The 13,588-nt window shown below is 48.8% G+C and overlaps 2 protein-coding genes across 8 annotated transcripts; both read right to left on the reverse strand.

Moving 5' to 3' along the window:
• Positions 1–2,027: 2,027 nt before the first annotated feature.
• Positions 2,028–9,808, reverse strand: ncoa4 (nuclear receptor coactivator 4). Of its 6 annotated transcripts, none has more exons than XM_077581392.1 (10): positions 8,391–9,184; positions 8,170–8,284; positions 6,615–6,755; positions 5,367–5,455; positions 4,838–4,946; positions 4,517–4,594; positions 3,808–4,446; positions 2,951–3,130; positions 2,783–2,878; positions 2,028–2,346 (listed from the first exon to the last, which is right to left on the reverse strand). In XM_077581392.1, the coding sequence occupies exons 1-10, from the start codon at positions 8,405–8,407 to the stop codon at positions 2,341–2,343; spliced, it is 1,470 nt and encodes a 489-aa protein (XP_077437518.1). In that variant the 5' UTR covers positions 8,408–9,184; the 3' UTR covers positions 2,028–2,340. The 6 variants fall into 6 exon arrangements, with proteins under 6 accessions (XP_077437518.1, XP_077437520.1, XP_077437523.1 ...); XM_077581394.1 differs by lacking the exons at positions 2,028–2,346; positions 8,391–9,184 and adding exons at positions 9,408–9,583; positions 9,665–9,808 and having other exon boundaries at positions 2,353–2,878; XM_077581397.1 differs by lacking the exons at positions 2,028–2,346; positions 6,615–6,755; positions 8,391–9,184 and adding exons at positions 9,408–9,583; positions 9,665–9,808 and having other exon boundaries at positions 2,353–2,878.
• yipf3 (Yip1 domain family, member 3) lies at positions 9,798–13,523 on the reverse strand. Of its 2 annotated transcripts, none has more exons than XM_077581399.1 (9): positions 13,369–13,523; positions 12,334–12,543; positions 12,153–12,259; positions 12,026–12,071; positions 11,862–11,951; positions 11,650–11,781; positions 11,406–11,519; positions 11,211–11,334; positions 9,798–10,509 (listed from the first exon to the last, which is right to left on the reverse strand). In XM_077581399.1, the coding sequence occupies exons 1-9, from the start codon at positions 13,435–13,437 to the stop codon at positions 10,397–10,399; spliced, it is 1,005 nt and encodes a 334-aa protein (XP_077437525.1). In that variant the 5' UTR covers positions 13,438–13,523; the 3' UTR covers positions 9,798–10,396. The 2 variants fall into 2 exon arrangements, with proteins under 2 accessions (XP_077437525.1, XP_077437524.1); XM_077581398.1 differs by having other exon boundaries at positions 11,862–11,954.
• Between the last annotated feature and the right edge of the window lie 65 nt (positions 13,524–13,588).

The raw sequence follows: 13,588 nt of genomic DNA on the forward strand, positions 1-13,588 counted from the left end.
ACTCACCGAGCAGGAAAACGTCAAAAGAGAAGCTTAAGGTTGCCGGCGGAGACGCTCACAATAAACAGGAAGAAGCGGACGTGGACACAAAGCATTGTGGGAAACGATTAAATGGTTGCTAGCAGCGGAAGCGCTCCTTCAAAATAAAAGCGCAACCATCAAGTAGGAAGTGGACGGCAGGACAAATCCGGAAGCACCATGCCAAGGACGAAAGCAAGACGGACTTCTCACAAGCCCACCAACAGATCATAAAGCAATTAAAATAAATTCTGCTGTAATTGGGAACGTTTTAAACTCGAATGAACTAAATTGTTAAGAACGAATGGGAGTTCTATAAGTAAAGCTAAAAAGGCGGAAGAAGAAAGTATAATTTCAGAAATAACTGCAATATCACAAAAAGCACCTTATAACATGTCTGAAAACCAGTTACAAGACTTAATGAGTTTACAAACCAAATTGGAAGACATTTATAAACTGAGGGCTGATGGGCCTTTTGTTAGAAGTAGAAGAAGAGGGTTGGAGGAAGGAGAACAGAACACTGCCTACTTTTCCACTAGAAAATGTTTATGCCCAAGCATAATACAATTCAGAAATGGAATATTAATGGTGATTTACAGTTAATTCAAATAAAATATTGTTCTAGGTTGTATTGTAAATTATATGAATCAAAGTACAGTGAGGATTTCACTCAATTTTTGAAATCTTTCGCAGAAACTAAATCAACCGTTTGTGGTTTCAAAGATTGATGTGATGAACCAATATCGTTGCAAGAGATTACCCAAGCTATAGACAATCTTAAACTTAACAAATCTCCCAGAACAGATGAAATATCATCAGAATTCTACAAAACATTTCCAAAACAACTGGCACCCTTCCTGTCTTGTGTTTTTAGAATGTATAGATAATGTATATCTGCCTCCGTCTCTCACTCAAGGCCCAATAACCTTCATTCCCAAGCCAAAGAAAAGTCTTCTTCTAATTGTTAATTGGCGTCCAATTCGCTTACTAATAATGACGATCCAATGTTTGCGTGAGTAGAGAGAATGAAAGCTCAAAACATGTCTTCTCTGTCTTCACCTCAGTGCTATGAAGAGAAATGTTGCTTCATTGTAAATAGTTGATTTTCATGTTTACAAAAGCTCCACAGCATATAAAACCAGTAGATGCCCGTTAACAGTATTATGCCGCAGGCTGCTTAAAATTGGTGTTCCCGCCATAGTTTGGACAGCGTCGGTCTTGGAGTGATGTTCTGGAGTTTCTTTTCAAGAATGCGCAGTCAAGGGATTGAGGCCGAGGATATCATATCTGGATTTGAATCTGTTGCTTCGATTGGTCTTGGGGAAATTTCACAAGCATAAGCAAACTTTAGTTGTTCGTTAGCACACCTTTTCCGTGTATTTTTTTTGGGGGGGGGGGGGGTGCTCTCAAATCATACGAGAATATGTTGTCCCTTGTGAAAGCAAAGTGAACGCACATTTGTCAAAGCAAAATGAAACTTTTGCTGGAGCACCTGACAACATCGAGAACGTTTAAATGTTCACCTTTTATGTTATGTCGTCCATATTGTATTGACATTATCCCGGCCCAAACCCGAAGAGTCCCGTCATGTTTGTTGCATTCAAATACGGGCCCGACTTGCTCCATCCAAATCAATTCAGTCTTCGTTCAGTGCATTCAAAACAACAGTAATAATGTTCAACTATTGGCTGGTGATGCACATTTAAGTTTGTCTTTCAAATTCAGGTCAAAGCATTAAAATTCCATATGAAACTTATTACACGGGCCAATTTCGTGTTATATGTTTTCAAGCTATTGCATTTGGACAGCCCTTCATTCAAGTGCTGGCCACAAACTTTCAAGTTCCTCAAATGCAGCCGTCAATCACAGCAGCCAACCACGATACGTCCCACTTTAAAGGCCTTCGCGTTTGGGGACGAGTGAAGGCACATTTGCTTGCAGTCCTTCAACGTTACTTGCATGCGCAGCTTTTCACCATATGTTTAACAGCACAAAGTAGATACATGACCTGGGATGTCAACTTTTATTCAGCTTCCAGACAATCAATCACACAACTGATGACACCCCCACACACTCGCATAAAAACAAGTCCAATGTTGATTCAACAATAGAATATTTCTGAAAGCAAAAAAAAAGTCAATTTCATTGTACTAAAGTGAAGCTGGATTAAAAGTGAGCACATATGCTCAAGGCAACAATCAAACGTTTCATCAAAATATTGGAGTTCAAACAAGACAGCCTGGAAGAGTTCAAATTTGGTGAGCGGGTGGTCAATCCATTTGCTGTTTGCCATCAAATCGTTAATAGTCGTCATCCAACTCCTCAAATCTGGAAGAAAAAGCATTAGCGAGTTTAGCATCATTGCTAACAAGTCACAGCGGCCATCCATGTCGCCGGGCGACCATCTTAGGACAGGCGACTGCTCGGATGTAGTCTGTGGTAAAATGGAGGATTTGTTCACTGGCTTCAAATCGGCGCTCGAGTGCAGCCTGAGATCACCACCACTTTGCTCACGTTCACTTTTCAAACATTTTTCACAATTTATTCAAGAGATTTGAAAAACAACAATATGTTTGAGCCATCGGCGAGTGAGGAGGATCGCCACTGTTTGTGGAAGCGGTGTTGCTCAAGGGCTCGTGAGGGCGCCACCATCGCTTTGAGCATCCGGGACCGTTCACGTCATCATCCGGCATGTCGCAAATCTGCCCTTCGCGTCATCTTCCGGCATTTCGCCAAGGCCAATCTAGCGGAGGCTGTTGCTCACCTGAACGGGAGGCGGCTGGTGCAGCCATTTCTCTCGGTCGCCGCCCACTTTCATGCCGGAGGAGGCGTCAGAGAGGGAAGGAAAGGTCACGCCTTCCTGTGGCGAGTCAACACACGCGTGGCATCACATCAGGCGCCACGGCGGGCAGGCGGCGGCCATTTTGCCTACCTGACACTTTTTCCTCAGCAGCCACTTTTCATCCTGCTGTGATGCCGCCGCCCACTTTTTCGGAATCATCCACCACTGTGCATGGAAAGGCCTCTGGAAGAGGGAGGCGGGCGGGTTGCTGCAGGATGACAATGACGGAGGCTTGGACGGGTGAAGCCACGCCTCCAAGATGGCCTGAACCTGTGGAGAACACACCCACTTGCTGTCATGGGGAGACGCGTGCAAAAAACGCCAGCCTCGTTATTGGTCGCCTGCCGGCAAGCGCAGAAGGTTGCACACAGGCCATCAAATTAGGACAGTCGCGCCGGAAGATTTGACGAGCCGTCAGAAATGTTTCTTATAAAGTTTTTCCTTCCCGATGAGCGTTTAGTAAGCAATTGTTGATGAAACAAAAGCAAAGGACTTGGAAGATGATGACGATGATGAGGCAGGAAAATGGCGCGCAAAATGTTTGCTGTTTCACGTTAGCTTTTAGCTAACGTCTGCCAGCTAGCTTGCTGACAAATCCAAAACATTGGACTGGCTTGTATTATCGTCAAAACAACTCTTGAATTTTAAATCTCATCAAATCATGGCAGATGTTACTCAGCCGCTCGCCTTGCCCTTTTAGAGGCATTTGCGCCACGGCCGGGTCCAGGCGCGTCACGATTCTCGCAAGATGCCAGAAAACATCCGCCGTCTTTTTCTTCCAACAGCAAAAAACGGACGCGGCTCACCGAGCGGGAAGGCCACGCCCACAAGTCGAAAGCAATTTAATTTTTTATTTTTTTTTTAAATCTAACTTTGAGATGATTGCGCAAGGTTAGCAGGCAGCCAAACATGGAAGCTTAGCGCTAGCGACACGTTGGGCTCATCACCTTCTCTTCTTGCCGTCTGTGCTGCAGAGGAGGCGGCAAATTCTTGGCAGCAGGCGCGACATGGGCGGCACCAACTGGGACGCCGTTCTTGTCTCGCCCGCCGCACCGCAGCAGCCAAGCGTCGAGGGCTTCTTTGCCGCAGTTTTCGTCGCAGACGCACTCCGAGTAGCTGGAGCACGGCTCGTTGGCGCGACACGTCTGCGGCAGCGGCGCCGCCCGCTGGAGCCAGGCCTGAAGGTCCGGCGTGGCGGCGGCGGTGGCCGGCGGGGTCTTGAGGCACTTGAGCTGGCCCAGGTTTTCGATCTCCAGCGCTTGGGAGCCCTGCCGGCAGCAGGAAGAACAGTCGGAGCCCGCCAGCCAGTCTTCCCAAGGCCGGCGCTCGCTAAACGGCTTCAAGAGCAAGCGCTGACGCTCGCCGTCCGACTCGGCGGGTGGGATCGCCAGCCACCGGCTGAGCTCGTCATCCAGCAGGGCGTGGCGCAAATCCGCCTCATCCGTCTTCTCGATTGAGGCGGACGAGGCGCTATCGTTGCGCTGCCGGCCGGCTGCCTTCTGGTCTTGGTGCAGCCACGTCTCCAGGTCGAGCAGCTGACCCCAGGCCTTGAGAAAATCCACCGATGCCGGGACCGGACGGGACTCCTGGACAGCGGCGGGACAGTCAGAGTGGCGCTAGCTAGCTAACATGAGAAAAGGTCCGCGTCCACCGTACCTGCTCTTCGCCGGCTTCAAGTCCCAGTCCACGAGCAGCTTCCGCCGGCCGCGCCCTTGCAGGCCCGCTCTGAACCTCCTGCACACGCACACACACACAAACGGCAAAACGTGCGTTACCTGGCATGCGTCTGCCAGCTGGTCGCTAATCGGCACCCTGAAGCCTAAGTATTCTCGTCAACAAGACGAGCGCCAAGTCGCGTACGCTTGGTGCCACTTGCTACTCGGGAATTTTGACTAAGTCAATTTTGGTGAGGGCATGGCTCGAGCCACCTCCACGAAAGACAAAATGTGTGTGCGTGCGTGCGTGCGTGCCTGCTACCTGGGCACTGATGCTGCCAAACGAGGTGATGGCATCCCTCAGGGAGCGCGCGTCAGCACTGAAAGTCATCTCGGGCGTTTCCTCTGGCATCAGACTCAAGCAAGACAACCTGCGGGCGGGCGGGTGGGGGGGACGGGACACTATGATGTCACACATTTACTAGACATGTCCAAATTCTTTACAGACTTCCCAACGCTTTTTCTCTCTTGGAGAAAAAGGCGACATCCGAGTCAGTATATCCGCCGATCAGACATCATTCGTAAAGGCACACAGGAGTTTTTCACTCAAGACTGCCCCTTCTGGCCCAACGTGCAAGTGCAGCCTCACTCGCTGGTGTGTGGCTGACGGGCGACCATCCTGGGTTGAAATAACCAACTGATGGTTCACAACTTTTATTGACTCTTTCCTTTATGTGAACACATCGTAAGAGGCAAAAAATGCCACCAATTACTCATGCCGTGTATCCTCTTACCACATTCAAGCCACGTATCATCAAGCAATTGCCATAAATGAGCACAAACTTTCTTACTTGTCCAAGCAGCTGGTCAGCTGCTTGCCGAGGTCGCCGCCGCCGCTGCTCTGTAGCTGCTGGCAGATGGCGTCCAACTGGCCGTGCATCTGAAAGGCGCACGCACACGAGTGAGTCAGGAAAAAAAGCCAAACTTGTCAGCCAATCAGAGGCGCCGTTGCCCCAGTGGCGGACAGCAACCCATACGTTGGCAAACAATCCGCCAAATACGGGAGCAGAGGAAAACAGTCCGTTTCAGCAGTTTCAAAAGGTCAGCTCGGGGATTTGATGGCGTGATTAATTCATTTTAAGGGTGTCAAAATGATGGCATTAATATGGCGTTAACTTCAAGTGCCTTTAACGGCGTGACACGACCGCCCCTTATTTGGAACGCCTCACCTGAAGGGAATTGCAGTCGAGACGCAGCAGAAACGTGCAGGTCCAAAATGAACCAATAGAAATGCACTGGAGCTAAGACACACAATGTTTAAGGGTCAGAATGTTAGCGTGGAGGATCCATTTGGACCGTGTAGCACTAGCGCCGGGTCTCTGCTTTGGAAGAACGCAGTCGGTTAGCCGTTAGCAACGAGCAAGAGGTGTCCGTGGCACTCTCAAATCCTGCGAGAGCCAAATGGACGCCATCTTGTCAGTTCAAGTGATCCCAAACCACTTGATCTTCATTTGTGTTGTTATTCAGACACTCCACAAAATAGCGGGTGAAGTGTAACTCATGGTCGCGCTCTTGGCTCGCTTGCTGCGGAGCGCCAGCGGCTCTGGCTTGCAGTAAAGCTGCGCTAGTTTAATATCAATGCGCATCCGAGAACTTCACAAAATAAAAGCCTTCAACGTCGTTCAAAGGAGTCACTATTACGCAATTTAGCAGTAATCAATAAAATAATAATCCATATCTTTGTGGGGACTGGGGTCAAGTTGTAATTTGTAATGTGCAGAATTTCACAATTGACTTCATGTTAAAAATTAGAAGAAGAAAAAAAATTGTGCACTATTATAAATTTAGACAAATTGACATATGAAATGTGCGATTAATTGCGAGTTCATTTTTGAAGTCATGCGATTAAAAATTGTAATGGCCTGACCTCTAATTTATTTATTTTTATTTTGAAAGGCGGAACAGCAGCTGGTAAGGTGAAATTTGAGGGTTGCAAGTAGAAGATTTGTGGCCACACACTGGAAAAGGACAAACGTTCACCCGAGCGCGTCAAGCCAGTCATTTTGCTGGCGCGCACGCGTGACGCACCCGTGACCCACCCGATGCAGTTGCTGCAACTGCTGCTGCAGCGTTTCCGCCTTGACGTGTTCCAGCAGCTCCACGTGTCCCAGGAGACACAGCTCCCGGCAGCGCAGCGCCTCCTGCTGGCGACTGACGCAGCTCTGCAGCTGCCAGCGCACCTGCCCAGACCAAAAAGTCACATGACCATTCATCCCACTTTCTTACCATTCGCCGCTACAAACACACAAGACAAACGCAATTCTTTTCTTCGGACACGGGTCGCTTTTCTGGGAGCGGCTCGTGCGCGCGTGCCATCGTCGTCGGCAAAGGCAAGATGGCCGCAACGAGCCACAAAGCGGGCGCGGCAATGGAGAAGATGATTGGCTGCCGCCATTGTCAACGTTTGTCGTCACGCCGAGGCCACGACGCACCGATCCGACGTCGCGAGTGTCCGGGCGACGCCATGCGCCGTCTGATTGGTGGTGAAAAACAGCGTGGTCACATCGCAGACGTTGACGCCACTGATTGGTCGTCAGCTAACGAAGGAGCAGGGTTGTTATAGTTTGACAATTTCCATTTTAGTTGTTTTTTTATTTCATTTTAAGTTTAGTTTTTTAAATGTAGTTACTTTGAATTAGTTTTCAGGGTGGTTCTGTTCGTTTTTAATAGTTTTAGTTTTTTTAATAAATGTTTTTAGTTATTTTCAGTATTAGTTTGAAAAAAAAAAAGTGTATTACTTGTGCGCAATATTTAAAAAAAAACACCATAGGAGCGACATCATCTGAAGGTGCTTTTTTATTGGCGGTTGCTAGATGACATCACTTTCAAACGTCCTTATTCAGGTTCATATAAAAATAAATCTAATTAAAATCACCCCCAATGGCTCAATGCATTCAATTAATTACCAAAGTTAGTTCTATTTCGTGCCCTCCCGAACACCAGATGGCGGGGAGTTACAGTCGTAACTTTCGTTTTAGTTAGTTTTGTAAATACAGTTTTTGTTTTTATTTTATTTCTGTAACGATTTTTTTTTTTTAAGTTTAGTTTTAGTTAACTAAAATAACCTTGCAAAAGAGTGCGCGCATGGGGACCAGAACAGGAAGCAACAACGACGATTGACGACGGATCGTCTTCGCGACGATCAACGACGGATCGCCTTTTGCAGATTTGAATGCAATTGGACAGAAGACGAATTGATCGTCCGTAGGGTTGAAGCCAAAGCGCCGGCCCGCGAGTCAAAGTATGTGAAGAGCAAGCGGACGGAGCGTTCCCGTTGATCAACGCTTTGCCTTGTTTACGTTTTGAGATCACCGCTTGTCTTTTTCCCAACAAGGAGGAATGTCAGCCACCGGCACCGCCGATGGGATATTGCGAGGGGGACGACTTGTCGCGCGCGCGTGTTTGCGTCATTTGTCCAGCATAATGTGACAGAGCGACGCCACAGGTCACATCCAGCGGGCTGCAGCTGCTGTGAAGTCAAGCAAATGGGTGGCAAGCTTTGGCCCGAGGTTTGTGCTTCCGAGCCGCAAAAGCATAAATAAATACAGAGTCTTTTTGTTTAGGGTTCCAATTGGCAAAAAGGTGACCTCTGACCTCTCTGGCGTTGTCCCTCAGCTGCTGCTCAGTCTTCTGCACGCCATCGATGGCCTTCTCCAGCTGATCCTGGGCCAGCCGGCACTGCTTCAGCTTGCTGCCTGCTGCGGGCATCCTGGAAACAAAAAAGACAAACAAAAAGACAGACAAACAAAAAGACAGACAAAAGTCAAATCCAACTTGCCACCGGGATGGGAAGGGGGCAACACAAAGAAACATGCCATTTGGATTTGTTCATTTGCCGACAGAACCAAAAGGTGGCTTGGCAAACAACTGGCCTCTTGCAATTTGCCAAGTTGGACCTGAGGCATGGACCAATCAGAGCCGCTGACGGCAAAATAGCGCTAGCAGTAGAATGGGCAGCAGAAAACCCACACCAGTAAATGTTCTCAATTGTTTTCCCAAGTGACAGCAGATGTGGGCAAATTTGGACCTAAAACAAAGACAAGCAATCGGACTTCATGGACAACGACAGAAATCCACAATTTGGCCTTCAAGCCTGTCTCAAGGTTTAATGGACGATGACAAGAGTTAACAGTCGATTGATTTGATAAGGAAACAAGTTGTCAGCGTTTTGAGAGTTTCCCTTTTCAAGAGCTTTGCGAAGTACGTGAGGCCGAGGGGGGGGGCGAGGTTCAATCCTTCCCCCTTATCAGCTGTAAACACACAGCTGATAGCAGCCTCGGCTCAAAAACACCCTCGGAACTTTCATCTTCGTGTTTACAAGCATGACCGTGCTGACGTCGCTATTTGCATTTGCTTCCACTTGTGCAAAAGTCAACAAGCGCACAATCAACTTGGTTCAATTCAAAACAAGACAAGAAGGCCTCGGTCGTCCAAGAAGCGACGCCGACCAAAGACTGAGCGGCTGCTAGCATGCCGACGGCATCGAGTGTTGCTCCTGCACATCATTGAAGGATCAACAAAGTCGGCGTGCTTCCACTTCCAATACAAATCCACAGCGATCTTGAGGCGCTGCTCCGCCATGAGCGCGTGCGGGCCCGCACGTCCACACTGCCTCGTCGTGACGTCAACCCCCCCCACACACACACACACACACACCACCTACCACACACACAGAGAGCAACAAATGCGTCCCAAGACCAGCAACGAACCAAGTGGCCACTCAGGGGCGAGTTGACTTCCATTTGACACTACGACGACGACATCGACGCCGCCATTTTGGAAGGAATTGCCATTTGCGACGTCGCTGGCAACAAAGTCAAGGGCGAACTCACCCGGCGCTCGCTCGCTCGCTCGCTCGCGTTGTGGCCGCTCGAACTCAAAGTCCCACAGGAGTCCCAAACGGTCCAAGCTGCCTGGACGAGTTGCTTTCACACGGCAATTCTTGCTTGCTTCGCTAATCTCGCCAAGGGTAGACTCAGCGACCGCCGGGGGAGGGGCGTGGGCGGACCTTGTCAAAAGTGTTGTTGGGTTTATTCGTCCCTTGGTTAAGGTGTATTGCTGCCCCCTACTGAGCTGGAGTGCGACTCACATGCACGGGCAGCCATCTTACGTTGCCACTTCCTGACAACTTCAACTTCGCCAGCATCTCGAAGAAAAAAAAGAAAGGCGAAAAGAAAGAGGTTAGGGTTAAGCTCACCCAAACCCTCATATGAAAGTCAGTGTTCTTTTTATGTAACAATCTTTATTGAATCACGGACAAGTACAGAACAGTACACTTGAAATTGACTAACTGGAAACATTCATTTAAATAATTTGAAAGTTTTACAAATAGTGATAGTTTTCAGAGCCTTTTTGTTCCGAGAGTCAATTCTGAGTCTGACATTGGAAATGGTACCAATGTGCAAATGTGGCTTTTTGATTGCCATACTTGCCTTAGTGAATTAAAAAGCCTCTTATTTCATACAAGAAGCTCCATGAAAAGCTTGCAAAATGTCAGTCAACAGATTTGCTTGCACAGACGATCATTTGGCGATGGACGGGCGGCGGTCCTTCTGCTTTCCACTCGGATTTCTAGCAGATTGGCTCCATCACGTTTGCTCGTCATCCTTTTGGGCTTTTGGAAGAGGTGACAAAAATGCCCCCGTCACGCATGCGCGCACACACAAAATGTCTGGGAGGCCAAATGATGTATTTTGCTTCAAAATAACTTCAAGAGCAGATTTCCACTGCATGAACGTGATGTGCAAGAACGAGAAGAGTAGAAGACAAAACGTGATGATGACACCACACATGTGTGTGTGTGTGTGTGGGGGGGGGGCTGTCATAGTGTGAGGGCGGCGACGAGGACGCTGGCGTTGAACCTCAGTGGCTCCACGTCTCGGGCCACCCGCTGCATGGCGGCCATGTTGGATCCTTCCAGGGAGTCCAGGAGGCCTGAAAGATGCCACAGCGAGGGGCTTGAAGGCTTTTCACGGAAGACTAATTTTGAAAACATTAACTGGAAACGGACAATTTTATTTGTAACGCACTTTACGTTTATCAAATAAATCTCAAAGTGGACAGTGCAGGAAACAATAAAAGCAATGGAAGCACACAGTAAATAAAAAAATAAAAACAGCCAAATGAAAATCTATGTTGAATAAAAAAAAAATCAAAAATTTATTTATTTTTTTTAAATTAAAAAAAAAACAGGAGAAGCTTTTTCAAAAGCTAAAACATTTTCATTCGTTGTAGACTTACGGGAACTAAATTCCATTGAAGAAAAAAGAGAAAGCTGACATTAACGGATTTACTTGCAAGTGAAACTTGAGCAAGTTTTCAACTCATTAGCTTCCATTTCCATCAATTCTCACCAACACTCGCAATAAATCCAATGCATTTGTCAGTGTAGAAATGGACAATTTGAAAAAAAGCTAAAGGGTGAAGTGGGGAAAAAAGTGAAATCTTCTTCAGGATGATTGCAAGCTGTCAATGTGAGCAAGGTTCAGAATGCTTGACAAGACGTCGTTACAACGCTTGCTAGCTAGCGACGTCATTGGACCATTTAAGCACGTCGGAAACAAGTTTGGAGGAGCTTAATTATTATTCCTTATTTTTTAAGTTTCAATGTGCAAGTTGGGATTGCGCAAGCCTACCTTCCACCATCTTGTGGTAGGCGAAGTGAAGGTAGAGCAGGAAGAGCATGTGCAGCAGCGACACGCTGGCGCACAGCAACAGGCGAGGCGTGGCGCCCACCGTGCGGGACAGCAGAGCCGACACCTGAAAGACAAAAAGGAAGGCGCTGGCTCAGGCGGGCCCCGAGACGACGGGCTTAAGGCCGGCCAGCTCACCATGCGCAGGGTGGACAGTCCTCCCAGCAGCAGCCACAGCAAGTAGAAGAGCAGGTGGACGTGCACGTTGTAGCTGACCAGGAGAGCCACGCAGGGGCCAAACAAGCCGTAGCCCTGAGCACACAAACGCTTCCGCCGTCAACATCCTCGCGCCACGCCAAAGTCACAAACAAACTAAATCCACCCGGCGCCTGGCTCGCAAGCCAAAGGTGTGTGCGTGCGTGCGCGCGCGCCTGTGCCTCACCAGCAGGGAGAGGGTTTGCAACATGGTGATCTGAGCATTAACCAGATACGCCAGGAAGAAGATCAAAGAGGAAACTCCCAGCCAGTAACCGAAACACGTTCCGATGGCCGTTCCCATCAGGGTGCCCTCCCTCTGCAACATGCACACGCAACGTTATGGGCCCGAATTTGCTGGCTGCATGTGTGCGTGTGTGCGTGCGTGCGCTTTCTCACAATGACGGTCCCTGACGTCTTCATGCCGTGCAACAAGATGGCCACTAGCGTCAACACCAGCATGAGCGGTCCGTACAGCTCGCCTGCAATCTTCTAAACACACACACACAGGTGAGAGCAGAGCGCTGGAAGTGGCACCTGCTTGCGACAGGAAGTGGGCGTACCTGAGGGAAGCTGATCATGCGGACGGGAATCAGCGACTCAAGTAACCTGCGCACGCACACAACATTCAACTTGGATCTGACAGAAAGCCACGTCCGCAGACAGGAAACGTGGGTGGGCGGCTCCTACCTGCTGCGCACCTGAACGGGTTCCACGTCAAAGTAGGGCCTCAGGATGTCAATGTTGGCGTACAGATTGAAGGCTCGGGACGCCTGGCGCTTTCCCGCCTGCCACACCTGAACGACAGACAACCGCAGCTTGGCACTTGGGCGAGCACACGCAGCAGGCGTCAATCCGAAGGTGGACTCACCTCGTCGGCCACCTGCCTGCCCAGCTGGCCCTTCAAGCCCTTCATGCCCAAGAAGTCTCCGTCTTGGTCGTCTGCGTCCGCCGCCTCGGCCGCCACTTCTTCTTCCTCCTTCATGCGCTGATGCATTTCGCCCATGTCCTCGAAGCTGGAGCCTGACGTGTCGTCCATGTTTTCCATGTCAATGACGGCTGAGCCGCCGGCGCCGCCACCCTGCGCCCAAAGCCGCGGACGGACGTGTCACTTTGGCGTGCGTGCGTAGAGATGTCCGACTTGTTATAAAAGGCTGCCCAGTGGTGTAGCCCAGGGTATACCCACTTCTAAATCCCCCCTGATGCGCACCGTTCAGCCATGACCGAGCCTCCTCTTCCTCTACTTGGTCGGCCCCCCCTGCCTACACTGATTAGATTGTCTAACTTTTGGCCTGATGAGGAGGCAGAGCAGGCCACACAATCAATGGTGACCCAGAAATTTAGCTCAAGTGAAGCGATTTGCCCTCGTACACAGGATACGTGATTGCTACGTGGGTTCGATTCCCGGGGTGGACGCTGCCGGTTACACACTAACGACATGCTCTAGTTCAGTTTTATATGATTTTAAGTACCGGTTCATTAAAACACAAGAATAGGGACCAATACAGCACAAAGCAATACTGAAGTCTAACCAGACTGTTTTTCACTCTTTTTGTTCATTGTTCACTAAATATTGTACTTTATTTTATAACATAAACTTTATGCTTATCTCATGATACATTTGATATTATTTCAGACTGCTTGTGTTAACAAGTCATGATAATTTTATTATTGTGAGCAAGTACAGATGACGGATTTTTAATTCTTTCATGTCCCCGTTTCTACAAGAAGACGTTTTTCTGGACTACCGGTACTTTTTTTTCCTTCTTTTTTTTTTTTTTTTTAAAGAAAAGTGACAATTGAGAATATACCCACTTCTCCACTACACCACTGATGCCGCCTGCCTCGCGTACGGAGAGTGCATGCAGCCTTTCCAGCAGCTAACGACGTTAGCGCATTAGCTTACCTGGACGAGGTGGTCGTCGAAGCTCCCCCACGGTTCCGTGCTGCTGGCTCGCCCGGGGCCGGCAGACATGTTGCGTCGCGGTCGTCAAGCGAATCGTGTTCGTGTTCGTGTTCGTCTTCGTGTTCGTTCGGGGCGGCGCTGTCCGAAAAGCTCCTTCCTAGTTCAGCTCTACAGAAAAACGCTCAAACCCTGGGCAAATTCGGCCAGGAATGTACACGGG

This window comes from Vanacampus margaritifer, chromosome 12 (assembly GCF_051991255.1).
Source record: "Vanacampus margaritifer isolate UIUO_Vmar chromosome 12, RoL_Vmar_1.0, whole genome shotgun sequence".
In the NCBI taxonomy this organism is placed as follows: Eukaryota; Metazoa; Chordata; class Actinopteri; order Syngnathiformes; family Syngnathidae; genus Vanacampus; species Vanacampus margaritifer.

Coding starts and splice junctions, on each gene's coding strand:
- ncoa4 (XM_077581391.1), bottom strand. Junction 4,595..4,837: donor TTGGCAGCATCAGTGCCCAG/GTAGCAGGCACG, acceptor GTGCGTGTGCAG/GAGGTTCAGAGCGGGCCTGC. Junction 4,447..4,516: donor TTGAAGCCGGCGAAGAGCAG/GTACGGTGGACG, acceptor GCCGCTGTCCAG/GAGTCCCGTCCGGTCCCGGC.
- yipf3 (XM_077581398.1), bottom strand. CDS start 13,437: ATGTCTGCCGGCCCCGGGCGAGCCAGCAGCACGGAACCGTGGGGGAGC. Junction 12,544..13,368: donor TCGACGACCACCTCGTCCAG/GTAAGCTAATGC, acceptor CTTTGGGCGCAG/GGTGGCGGCGCCGGCGGCTC. Junction 11,520..11,649: donor TGCAAACCCTCTCCCTGCTG/GTGAGGCACAGG, acceptor TTGTGTGCTCAG/GGCTACGGCTTGTTTGGCCC.